The 14,105-nt window shown below is 39.5% G+C and overlaps 1 protein-coding gene across 1 annotated transcript; it reads left to right on the top strand.

Moving 5' to 3' along the window:
- The first annotated feature begins 11,098 nt into the window (after positions 1-11,098).
- On the top strand, positions 11,099-12,985 carry LOC112786203 (protein FAR1-RELATED SEQUENCE 5-like). Its single transcript, XM_025829606.1, has 4 exons — positions 11,099-11,159; positions 11,246-11,324; positions 11,425-12,832; positions 12,881-12,985. The coding sequence occupies exons 1-4, from the start codon at positions 11,099-11,101 to the stop codon at positions 12,983-12,985; spliced, it is 1,653 nt and encodes a 550-aa protein (XP_025685391.1).
- Positions 12,986-14,105: the final 1,120 nt, after the last annotated feature.

Genomic DNA, 14,105 nt, shown 5'->3' with positions numbered 1-14,105 from the left:
GGAAGACCTCCTGGGACGTCCAGTGGTCAATAAGGAGCTTCCCTCTGAGGAACCAAAGGACTCTGAGGCTCATCTAGCGACCATAGAGATTCCATTGAACCTCCTTATGCCCTTCATGAGCTCTGATGAGTATTCCTCTTCTGAAGAGAATGAGGATGTTACTGAAGAGCAAACTGCCAAGTTTCTTGGTGCAATCATGAAGCTGAATGCCAAATTATTTGGCATTGATACTTGGGAAGTTGAACCTCCCTTGTTCATCAATGAACTAAGTGATCTGGATCAACTGACATTGCTCAGAAGAGACAGGATCCTGAAAGTTCATAATACCCTGACCATAGGCACCATGATCTTTAAGGCTCTGTGTGACCTTGGTTCAGGAATAGACCTCATGCCCCTCTCTGTAATAGAGAAACTAGGAATCTGTGGGTGCAAGCTGCGAAAATCTCATTAGAGATGGCAGACAGCTCAAGAAAACAGGCTATGGACAAGTAGAGAGTGTTAGTAAAGGTTGAAGGCCTTTACATCCCTGCTGATTTCATAGTCCTGGATACTGGAAAGGAAGAGGATGAATCCATCATCCTAGGAAGACCTTTCCTGGCCACAGCAAGAGCTGTGATTGATGCTGACAGAGGTGAAATATTCCTTCATGGAATGAGAAGTCCCTTGTGTTTAAAACTCAAGGATCTCCCTCTGCAACCATGGAGAGGAAGCAGAAAAAGCTTCTCTCCAAGCAGAGTCAACCGAGCCCCCACAGTCAAACTCTAAGTTTGGTGTTAGGAGGCCACAACCAAACTCTAAGTTTGGTGTTGAACTCCCATATCCAAACTCTAAGTCTGGTGTTGGAGAGTCTCAACAAAGCTCTGCACATCTGTGAGGCTCCATGAGAGCCCACTGTCAAGCTATTGACATTAAAGAAGCGCTTGTTGGGAGGCAACCCAATGTTTATCTAATTCTTATTTTTATTGTTTTTCATGTTTTCTTAGGTTCATGATCATGTGGAGTCACAAAATAAATATAAAAATTGAAAATGGAATCAAAAACAGCAGAAGAAAAATTACACCCTGGAGGAGCATCTGTCTGGCGTTCAGCGCCAGAACAGAGCATGGTTCTGGCGCTGAACGCCCAAAATGGGCAGCTTCTGGGCGCTGAACGCCAGAACAGGCATGGTTCTGGCGTTCACGCCAGAAATGGCACACAGATGGGCGTTGAACGCCCAAAATGGCCACCAACCTGGCGCTGAACGCCCAGAGTTGGATACAAAGGCATTTTTACATGCCTAATGGGTGCAGGGATGTAAATCCTTGAACACCTCAGGATCTGTGGACCCCACAGGATCCACTCAGGATCTGTGGACCCCACAGGATCCCCACCTACCTCCACTCACTTCTTCTCACCACTCTCTTTCACACAACCCCATAAACACTTTTACCCAAAAACCCTTCACCAATCACCTCAAACTCTCTTCCCCATCACCTCTTCACCACTCACATCCACCCACTCCTCCCAATAAACCTACCTCATAAACTCCACCTACCTTCAAAATTCAAAACCAATTTCCCACCCAAACCCACCCATATGGCCGAACCTTAACCCCCCCTCCATTCCCTATATAAAGACCTCCATTCTTCACCAAATTCACACAACACACCCCTCTACACTCTCCTTAGCCGAAACCACATCTCCCTCTCCCTCTCCATATTTCTTCTTCTTCTTCTTCTATTCTTTTGTTTATTGCTCGAGGGCGAGCAATATTCTAAGTTTGGTGTGGTAAAAGCATAGCTTTTTTGTTTTTCCATTACCATTGATGGCACCAAGACCGGAGAATCCTCTAGAAGAGGGAAAGGGAAGACAAAAGCTTCCACATCCGAGTCATGGGAGATGGAAAGATTCATCTCTAAAGCCCATCAAGACCACTTCTATGATGTTGTGGCCAAGAAGAAGGTGATCCCTGAGGTCCCTTTTAAACTCAAAAGAAATGAGTATCCGGAGATCCGACATGAAATTCAAAGAAGAGGTTGGGAAGTTCTAACAAATCCCATCCAACAAGTCGGCATCCTAATGGTTCAAGAGTTCTATGCCAATGCATGGATCACCAAGAACCATGATCAAAGTAAGAACCCGGATCCAAAGAACTATGTTACAATGGTTCGGGGGAAATACTTAGATTTTAGTCCGGAGAATGTGAGGTTGGCGTTCAACTTGCCATACATGGAAGAAAACGCACGCCCCTACACAAGGAGAGTCAACTTTGATCAAAGGTTGGACCAAGTCCTTATGGACATATGTGTAGAAGGAGCTCAATGGAAGATTGACTCCAAAGGCAAGCCGGTTCAACTAAGAAGATTGGACCTCAAGCCTATTACTAGAGGATGGTTGGAGTTTATTCAATGCTCAATCATTCCCACTAGCAACCGGTCTGAAGTTACTATAGACCGGGCCATCATGATCCATAGCATCATGATTGGAGAAGAGGTGGAAGTTCATGAGATTATACCTCAAGAACTCTACAAGGTGGCTGACAAGTCCTCCACCATGGCAAGGTTAGCCTTTCCTCACCTCATTTGCCACCTATGCAATTCAGCTGGGATTGACATAGAGGGAGATATCCTCATTAAAGAGGAAAAGCCCATCACTAAGAAAAAGATGGAGCAAGCAAGAGAGCCCAGTCATGGAGCTCAAGAGGCGAAGAAGCTCATCACCATGAGATTCCGGAAATACCTCAAATGCACTTTCCTCCACAAAACTATTGGGAGCACATCAACACCTCCCTAGAAGAATTGAGTTCCAATATGGGACAACTAAGGGTGGAACATCAAGAGCACTCCATCATGCTTCATGAAATAAGAGAAGATCAAAAAGCAATGAGGGAGGAGCAACAAAGACAAGGAAGAGACATAGAAGAGCTCAAGGACATCATTGGTTCCTCAAGAAGGAAATGCCACCATCACTAAGGTGGATTCATTCCTTGTTCTTGCTTTCTCTGTTTTTCGTTTTCTATGTTATGTGCTTATCTATGTTTGTGCCTTCATTACATGATCATTAGTAGTTAGTAACTTTGTCTTAAAGATATGAATGTCCTATGAATCCATCACCTCTCTTAAATGAAAAATGTTTTAATTCAAAAGAACAAGAAGTACATGAGTTTCGAATTTATCCTTGAACTTAGCCTAATTATATTGATGTGGTGACAATGCTTCTTGTTTTCTGAATGTATGCTTGAACAGTGCATATGTCTTTTGAAGTTGTTGTTTAAGAATGTTAAATATGTTGGCTCTTGAAAGAATGATGACTAGGAGACATGTTATTTGATAATCTGAAAAATCATAAAAACGATTCTTGAAGCAAGAAAAAGCAGCAAAGAACAAAGCTTGCAGAAAAAAAATAATAATAATAATAAAGAAAAAGAAAAAGCAAGCAGAAAAAGCCAATAACCCTTAAAACCAAAAGGCAAGGGCAAATAAAAAAGGGATCCCAAGGCTTTGAGCATCAGTGGATAGGAGGGCCTAAAGGAATAAAATCCTGGTCTAAGCGGCTAAACCAAGCTGTCCCTAACCATGTGCTTATGGCGTGTAGGTGTCAAGTGAAAACTTGAGACTGAGTGGTTAAAGTCAAGGTCCAAAGCAAAAGAAGAGTGTGCTTAAGAACCCTGGACACCTCTAATTGGGGACTTTAGCAAAGCTGAGTCACAATCTGAAAAGGTTCACCCAATTATGTGTCTGTGGCATTTATGTATCCGGTGGTAATACTGGAAAACAAAGTGCTTAGGGCCACGGACAAGACTCATAAAAAAACTGTGTTCAAGAATCATCATACTAAACTAGGAGAGTCAATAACACTATTCGAAATCTGAAGTTCCTATAGATGCCAATCATTCTGAACCTCAATGGATAAAGTGAGATGCCAAAACTATTCAAGAGGCAAAAAGCTATAAGTCCCGCTCATATGATTGGAGCTATGTTTCATTGATAGTTTGGAATTTATAGTATATTCTCTTCTTTTTATCCTATTTGATTTTCAGTTGCTTGGGGACAAGCAACAATTTAGACATTGTTTTTAGTATGTTTTTAGTAGGATCTAGTTACTTTTAGGGATGTTTTCATTAGTTTTTATGTTAAATTCACATTTCTGGACTTTAATATGAGTTTGTGTATTTTTCTGTAATTTCAGGTATTTTCTGGCTGAAATTGAGGGACTTGAGCAAAAATCAGATTCAGAGGTTGAAGAAGGACTGCTGATGCTGTTGGATTCTGACCTCCCTGCACTCAAAGTGGATTTTCTGGAGCTACAGAACTCGAAATGGCGCGCTTCCAATTGCGTTGGAAAGTAGACATCCAGGGCTTTCCAGCAATATATAATAGTCTATACTTTGGCCAAGAATTGACGACGTAAACTGGCGTTCAATGCAAGCCTTCTGCCCAAATCTGGCGTCCAGCGCCAGAAAAGGATCCAAAACCAGAGTTGAACGCCCAAACTGGCACAGAAACTGGCGTTCAACTCCACAAATGGCCTCTGCACGTGCAACACTCAGGCTCAGCCCAAACACACACCAAGTGGGCCCCAGAAGTGGATTTATGCATCAATTACTTACTCATGTAAACCCTAGTAGCTAGTTTATTATAAATAGGACCTTTTACTATTGTATTAGGAATCTTTTGATCATCTTAGGATCTTAGGATCATCTTTGAAGGCATTGTTCTTAGATCAAGGGGGCTGGCCATCTCGGCCATGCCTGGACCTTTCACTTATGTATTTTCAACGGTAGAGTTTCTGCACTCCATAGATTAAGGTGTGGAGCTCTGCTGTTCCTCAAAGATTAATGCAAAGTACTTCTGTTTTCTATTCAATTCATCTTATTTCGCTTCTAAGATATCCATTCGCACCCAAGAACATGATGAAGGTGATGATTATGTGTGACGCTCATCATCCTTCTCCCTTATGAACGCGTGCCTGACAAACACTTCTGTTCTACATGAAATAAGCTAGAATGAGTATCTCTTAGGTCTCCTAACCAGAATCTTCGTGGCGTAAGCTAGAATGATGGCGGCATTCAAGAGAATCCGGAAAGTCTAAACCTTGTCTGTGGTATTCCGAGTAGGATTCAATGATTGAATGACTGTGACGAGCTCCTAACTCGCGATTGCAGGGCGTTAGTGACAGACGCAAAAGGATAGTAAATCCTATTCCAGCATGATCGAGAACCGACAGATGAATAGCCGTGCTGTGACAGGGTGCGTGAGCATATTATTCACTGAGAGGATAAGATGAAGCCATTGACAAGGGTGATGCCTCCAGACGATTAGCCGTGCCGTGACAGGGCATTGGATCATTTTCCCGAGAGATGACCGAAAGTAGCCATTGACAGTGGTGATGTATCACATAAAGCCAGCCATGGAAAGGAGTAAGACTGATTGGATGAAGATAGCAGGAAAGCAGAGGTTCAGAGGAACGAAAAGCATCTCCATTCGCTTATCTGAAATTCCTACCAATGAATTACATAAGTACCTCTATCCCTATTTTATTATATAATATTCGAAAACACCATTATCAATTTATATCTGCCTGACTGAGATTTACAAGGTGACCATAGCTTGCTTCATACCAACAATCTCCGTGGGATTCGACCCTTACTCATGTAAGGTATTACTTGGACGACCCAGTGCACTTGCTGGTTAGTTGTATCGAAGTTGTGACAATTATGTATTGAGATCAGTGCACCAAGTTGCTCACGTTGCCAGGGATTGTTTGAGCCTGGACATCACAATTTCGTGCACCAAGCCTCAACAAGGCTTTAATAATGGTGGAAGAAATAGGTTTAACAATAGTAAACCTTTTCCATCATCCACTCAGCAACAGACAGAAAACTCTGAACAAAATACCTCTAATTTAGCAAACTTAGTCTCTGATCTATCTAAGGCCACTGTAAGTTTCATGAATGAAACAAGATCCTCCATTAGAAATTTGGAGGCACAAGTGGGCCAGCTGAGTAAAAGGATCACTGAAATCCCTCCTAGTACTCTCCCAAGCAATACAGAAGAAAATCCAAAAGGAGAGTGCAAGGCCATTGACATAGTCAACACGGCCGAACCTGGAGAGGAAGGGGAGGACGTAAATCCCAGTGAGGAAGACCTCCTGGGACGTCCAGTGATCAATAAGGAGTTTCCCTTTGAGGAACCAAAGGAATCTGAGACTCATCTAGAGACCATAGAGATTCCATTGAACCTCCTTATGCCCTTCATGAGCTCTGAAGAGCATTCATCTTCTGAAGAGAATGAGGATGTTACTGAAGAGCAAGTTACCAAGTACCTTGGTGCAATCATGAAGGTGAATGCCAAATTATTTGGTATTGAGACTTGGGAAGATGAACCTCCCTTGTTCACCAATGAACTAAGTGATCTGGATCAACTGACATTGCCTCAGAAGAAACAGGATCCTGGAAAGTTCGTAATACCTTGTACCATAGGCAACATGATCTTTGAAAAGGCTTTGTGTGACCTTGGTTCAGGGATAAACCTCATGTCCCTCTCTGTAATAGAGAAACTGGGAATCTTTGGGGTGCAAGCTACTAAAATCTCATTAGAGATGGCAGACAATTCAAGAAAACAGGCTTATGGACAAGTAGAGGACGTGTTAGTAAAGGTTGAAGGCCTTTACATCCCTGCTGATTTCATAGTCCTAGATACTGGGAAGAATGATGATGAATCCATCATCCTTGGAAGACCCTTCCTAGCCACAACAAGAGCTGTGATTGATGTTGACAGAGGCAAACTAGTCCTTCAATTGAATGAGGACTCCCTTGAGTTTATAACTCAAGGTCATCCTTCTGTAAACATGGAGAGGAAGCATAAAAAGCTTCTCTTAAAACAGAGTCAACCAGAGCCCCCACAGTCAAACTCTAAGTTTGGTGTTGGGAGGCCACAACCAAACTCTAAGTTTGGTGTTGAACTCCCATATCCAAACTCTAAGTTTGGTGTTGGGGAGTCTCAACAATGCTCTGAACATCTGTGAGGCTCCATGAGAGCCCACTGTCAAGCTACTGACATTAAAGAAGCGCTTGTTGGGAGGCAACCCAATTTTTATTTATCTAATTTTCTTGTTCTTTCATGTTTTATTAGGTTCATGATCATGTGGAGTCACAAAATAAATATAAAAATTGAAAACGGAATAAAAAACAGCAGAAAAAAAAAATCACACCCTGGAGGAAGACCTTACTGGCGTTTAAATGCCAGTAAGAAGCATCTGGCTGGCGTTCAACGCCAGAACAGAGCATGGTTCTGGCGCTGAACGCCCAAAATGGGCAGCATCTGGGCGTTTGAACGCCAGAATTGCACCCTGGAGAAGAGCTGGCGCTGAACGCCCAGAACAAGCATGGTTCTGGCGTTCAACGCCAGAAATGGGCAACAAATGGGCGTTCAACGCCCAAAACAAGCACCAATCTGGCGCTGAATGCCCAGATTTGTGTGCAAGGGCATTTAGCATGCCTAATTTGGTGCAAGGTTGTAAATCCTTGACACCTCAGGATCTGTGGACACCACAGGATCATCTCAGGATCTGTGAATCTCACAGGATCCCCACCCACCTCACCCTCTCTCTCCATTCATGGTCATCCCTTCTGTTTTCCATTCACCACTCACATCCATACACACATCCCTCCATCTCCTCCATATCTTCTTCTTCTTCTTCTATTCTTTCTTCTTTTGCTCGAGGGCGAGCAATATTCCAAGTTTGGTGTGGTAAAAGCATAGCTTTTTTGTTTTTCCATAACCATTAATGGCACCTAAGGCCAGAGAAACCTCAAGAAAGAGGAAAGGGAAGACAATTGCTTCCACCTCTGAGCCATGGGAGATGGAAAGATTCATCTCACAAGCCCATCACTAAGAAAAGGATGGAGCAAACAAGAGAGCACATTCATGGATCTCAACAGGCACATGAAGAAGCTCATCATCAAGAAACCCCTGAGATACCTCAAGGGATGCACTTTCCTCCACAGAATTTTTGGGAGCAAATCAACACCTCCCTAGGAGAATTAAGTTCCAACATGGGACAATTAAGGGTGGAACATCAAGAGCACTCCATCATCCTTCATGAAATTAGAAGAGATCAAAAAGCAATGAGGGAGGAGCAACAAAGACAAGGAAAAGACATAGAAGAGCTCAAGGACATCATTGGTTCCTCAAGAAGGAAACGCCACCATCACTAAGGTGGATTCATTCCTTGTTCTTACATTTTCTATTTTTCGTTTTCTTTATGATTAAGTGCTTATCCATGTTTGTGTCTTATTACATGATCATTAGTATTTAGTAACTATGTCTTAAAGTTATGAATGTCCTATGAATCCATCACCTCTCTTAAATGAAAAATGTTTTAATTCAAAAGAACAAGAAGTACATGAGTTTCAAATTTATCCTTGAACTTAGTTTAATTATATTGATGTGGTGACAATGCTTCTTGTTTTCTGAATGAATGCTTGAACAGTGCATATGTCTTTTGAAGTTGTTGTTTAAGAATGTTAAATATGTTGGCTCTTGAAAGAATGATGATAAGGAGACATGTTATTTGATAATCTGAAAAATCATAAAAATGATTCTTGAAGCAAGAAAAAGCAGAAAAGAACAAAGCTTGCAGAAAAAAATAGAAAAAAAAAAGAGCTAAAGCAAGCAGAAAAAGCCAAAAGCTCTTAAAACCAAGAGGCAAGAGTAAAAAGCCAGTAACCCTTAAAACCAAAAGGCAAGGGGAATAAAAAGGATCCCAAGGCTTTGAGCATCAGTGGATAGGAGGGCCTATAGGAATAAAATCCTGGCCTAAGCGGCTAAACCAAGCTGTCCCTAACCATGTGCTTGTGGCGTGAAGGTGTCAAGTGAAAACTTGAGACTAAGCGGTTAAAGTCAAGGTCCAAAGCAAAAAAAGAGTGTGCTTAAGAACCCTGGACACCTCTAATTGGGGACTTTAGCAAAGCTGAGTCATAATCTGAAAAGGTTCACCCAATTATGTGTCTGTGGCATTTATGTATCCAGTGGTAATACTGGAAAACAAAGTGCTTAGGGCCACGGCCAAGACTCATAAAATAGCTGTGTTCAAGAATCATCATACTGAACTAGGAGAATCAATAACACTATCTGAACTCTGAGTTCCTATAGATGCCAATCATTCTGAACTTCAATGGATAAAGTGAGATGCCAAAACTATTCAAGAGGCAAAAAGCTACAAGTCCCGCTCATTTAATTGGAGCTATGTTTCATTGATAGTTTGGAATTTATAGTATATTCTCTTCTTTTTATCCTATTTGATTTTCAGTTGCTTGGGGACAAGCAACAATTTAAGTTTGGTGTTGTGATGAGCGGATAATTTATACGCTTTTTGGCATTGTTTTTAGTATGTTTTTAGTAGAATCTAGTTACTTTTAGGAATATTTTCATTAGTTTTTATGTTAAATTCACATTTCTGGACTTTACTATGAGTTTTTGTATTTTTCTGTGATTTCAGGTATTTTCTGGCTGAAATTGAGGGACTTGAGCAAAAATCAGATTCAAAGGTTGAAGAAGGACTGCTGATGCTGTTGGATTCTGACCTCTCTGCACTCAAAGTGAATTTTCTGGCGCTACAGAACTCCAAATGGCGCGCTTTCAATTGCGTTGGAAAGTAGACATCCAGGGCTTTCCAGCAATGTATAATAGTCCATATTTTGGCCGAGTTTAGACGAAGTAAAAGGGCGTTGAACGCCAGTTCTACGCTACTGTCTGGAGTTAAACGCCAGAAACAAGTCATAAACCAGAGTTGAACGCCAGAAATACGTTACAACCTGGCGTTCAACTCCAGAAAGAGCCTCTGCACGTGTAACATTCAAGCTCAGCCCAAGCACACACCAAGTGGGCCCCGGAAGTGGATTTATACATCAATTACTTACTTCTGTAAACCCTAGTAACTAGTTTAGTATAAATAGGACTTTTTACTATTGTATTAGACATCTTATGATCTTCGGATCATCTTTGATCACGTTTTGGGGGCTGGCCATTCGGCCATGCCTGGACCTTTCACTTATGTATTTTCAAACGGTAGAGTTTCTACACTCCATAGATTAAGGTGTGGAGCTCTGCTGTTCCTCAAAGATTAATGCAAAGTACTACTGTTTTTCTATTCAATTCAACTTATTCTGCTTCTAAGATATTCATTCGCACTTCAACCTGAACGTGATGAACGTGACAATCATCATCATTCCCTATGAACGCGTGCCTGACAACCACTTCCGTTCTACCTTAGATTGAATGAGTATCTCTTGGATCTCTTAATCAGGATCTTCGTGGTATAAGCTAGATTGATGGCGGCATTCATGAGAGTCCAGAAAGTCTAAACCTTGTCTGTGGTATTCCGAGTAGGACTCTGGGATTGAATGACTGTGACGAACTTCAAACTCGCGAGTGCTTGGCGTAGTGACAGACGCAAAAGGAAGGTGAATCCTATTCCAGTATGATCGAGAACCTCCAGATGATTAGCCATGCAGTGACAGCGCATCGGACCATTTTCACAGAGAGGATAGGATGCAACCATTGACAAGGGTGATGCCTCCAGACGATTAGCCATGCAGTGACAGCGCATCGGACCATTTTCCAGAGAGGATTAAAAGTAGCCATTGACAACGGTGATGTCCTTACATAAAGCCAGCCATGGAAAGGAGTAAGACTGATTGGATGAAGGCAGCAGGAAAGCAGAGATTCAGAGGAACGAAAGCATCTCTATACACTTATCTGAAATTCTCACCAATGATATACATAAGTGTTTCTATCCCTATTTTCTATCTATTTATTATTTATGTTCGAAAACTCCATAACTATTTTATATCCGCCTGACTGAGATTTACAAGGTGACCATAGCTTGCTTCATACCAACAATCTCCGTGGGATCGACCCTTACTCACGTAAGGTTTATTACTTGGACGACCCAGTGCACTTGCTGGTTAGTTGTATCGAAGTTGTGAATGAAAAACGATTTATTAAGACGTGCGTATAGAGTTTCTGGCGCCATTGCCTGAGATCACAATTTCGTGCACCAGTCCCCAATAGAGACGAGCAAGCCAAACAAGGAGGTGTTACTTCCTGAAACTAAAATGGTAGATTTATCAGAAGAAACAAATGAGTTGATGATCACAATGATACCACCATGGAAAGGTAATTTTTTTATTGAATAATTTTAAATTTCACCGCAATATATTTGATAATATTTTACTCAATATATTATTTTTTTATATTTGCAGAAGATTGTCAATTGATTTCTCAAAACATGAAAAAAACCCAAATTGCACAACACAATTCTACATTAATTACTTTTTCCAGGTATGTTTATAACAATTATATTTGTACTCTTATTTTAGTACTCTTATTTTTGTATGTTTATAACAATTATATTTAGAATTTTATTATTTATTTTATTCAGGCCAATTATAGCAAAAAAAGTACCAAAATTAGGCATGGAATTTGACACAGTACTAGAAGCTAAAGACTTCTGGAAAAGTTATGGTGGAATGATGGGTTTTGATGTTCGACAATTGTATGCAAATAAATGCAAGCTTGATAATTCTGTAAGTAGTTTTAGACTTATTTGTGCAAAGGAAGGCCAACGAAGACCAGATAAACGGGATCATTTAACAAAGCAACCTCTCGCCGAGACTAGAACAAGTTGTCAAGTAAGAATGTCACTCAAGTTTGCTCGAGATATAAAAAAATATGTGATTTGTGACCTTGAGTTAAATCACAATCATATTTTGCAAATTCCGGAAACCAGTCATATGATGCCATCACAAAGAAAGATTTCAGAAGTACAAGCATTGCAAATAGATTTGGCAGATGAAGCTGGCATAAGACCAAAGGAAACTCATGAACTAACAAGTTTACAAGCTGGTGGTAAAGATGTCCTTGGATATACCAAACAAGACCAAAAGAACTATCTTCGAAGCAAACGAAAGCAAGACTTGGCCTATGGCGAAGCAGGTAGTTTATTAAAGTATTCTCATCGACAACTACTTAATAATCCCTCATTTCAATATGCTATACAGTTAGATAACGAAGAGAAAATAACAAATATTTTTTGGGCTGATGCAAGAATGGTTATTGATTATGCTATCTTTGGTGATGTAATCACATTTGACACTACATACTGCACAAACAAAGAAATTAGACCATTGGGTGTTTTTTGTGGATTCAATCACCATCGAGAAATAGTAATATTTGGCGCTGCTCTTTTGTATGACGAATCAAAAGAATCTTTTATGTGGTTATTTGAATCATTTTTGGAAGCTCACATGCAAAAAAAGCCTAAAACTATTTTCACTGATCAAGATCCTGCAACGGCAAGTGCTTTGGTAGAAAAAATGCCTGAAACATATGATGGATTATGTGTCTGGCATATTATGCAAAATGCTATTCGACATTTAGGGAATAAGTTGAAAGATGGTTCTTTTATCTTGAGAGATTTCAAAGCTTGTATGTATAATTCTGAAGATCAGTTTCAATTTCAAGAGTCATGGGATGCATTGCTTCAAAGATACAAAGTGGAAGACAATTCTTGGTTGAAGAGTATTTATAAAGTGAAGGAAAAATGGGCTCATTGCTATATGAAGAAGGTGTGTACTATTGGAATGCGAAGCACTCAACTTAGTGAAAGTTTTAACAGTGATTTGAAAGATTTTATGCGGTCAAGTTTAGACATAATACATTTTCTCAAACAGTTTGAGCGAGTTGTTGGTGGCAAGCGATACAAAGAGCTACAAGCTGAATACAATGCAAGACAAAAGCTTCCTAGACTTAAGATGATTCACTCGCCGTTATTGAAGCATGCTGCACAGGTATATACTCCTAATGCATTTGATTTATTTCAAAATGAGTTTGATTAGAGTTCTGCTGCATATATTGTTTCTCGTACAGAGAACAATCAAATATCTGAATATCAAGTTGCATATATTGTTTCTCCGCAGTTGGCCCAACAACCGTCAATGTGAAAGATATGATTATTTCTTGTAGTTGTGGAATGTTCGAAACAATGGGATTCTTATGTTGTCATAGTTTAAAAGTTTTAAATGTCTGGGATGTGAAGCAAATTCCGGCTCAATACATTATGAAAAGATGGACTAGAGAAGCAAGAGAGATGATTGTTCATGACTCAGATGGAAAAGTTGTTCAAAGTGATACTAGAGCAGATGCTACAGCACGGTATAAGAATATATGTTTCAAAGCAATCAAATTAGCTGCTCGATCATCAGATTTTGAAGTAACATCTAATTTTGTTGAGCAAGTTATAGAAGAGGCATATAAGAAGGTAGATTCTTTTTGTAGACACAATCAAGATGATGATGTTTCAAATATTTTGAATGCAAAAGAAATCGTTAATAGCTGTTCAGATGGAGATGCGTTAGAAAGATTACTTGAAAATGTGAAAGGGTTGAAAAAAAAGGAAGGACAAAAAGGTAGAAAAAGACTCCAGAGTTGGGTTGAAAAACAATCAAACAAGAGAATGGCGTCAACAAAAAAAAGTTCCACCCAAAATTGTCAGGTTTGTAATATTTTTCATTCCTTATTATCATTTTTTTAACATTCTTAAAACTTATTGAAGTTCCTCTGTATTATTATTTTTCTTATAATAGTGTTTATATTGCAGGCTGAAATTTTCACTTCAAATATTGAAAATCAAGCTATTTTGCCACTTCAATCATGGAATCAAGTTACAACACTAAATAGAGTGAAGTTACAACACCAAATTTAGATAACTAAATGATAGAATGAAAAACTATTTATTTAAACTTTGTAGTTTTTCTTTTTGAATTTATAACGAATGACTTTAAGAAATTTGAGATGATTGTTGTGTTTATATTTTTTATTATTTGTCTATTCTGATGATAATATATTTTTTTTAACCAGTCATACATTTAAATTTAAACTACAACATTAGACATGAAACAAGCATCATAAACACATAAAAACACATAAAAATATAAATAAATTAATTTAATATATATCAATATAAATTTAGTAGAGATCTATTAAACCAACATCACATCATTAGTTATTCTAAACACTCTTTAGTTTGTTCTCAATTAGATTCTTATTTTAAGTAAAAACAAA

Source organism: Arachis hypogaea, chromosome 20 (assembly GCF_003086295.3).
Source record: "Arachis hypogaea cultivar Tifrunner chromosome 20, arahy.Tifrunner.gnm2.J5K5, whole genome shotgun sequence".
NCBI lineage: Eukaryota > Viridiplantae > Streptophyta > Magnoliopsida > Fabales > Fabaceae > Arachis > Arachis hypogaea.
This window is presented reverse-complemented; position numbering and strand designations above follow the sequence as displayed.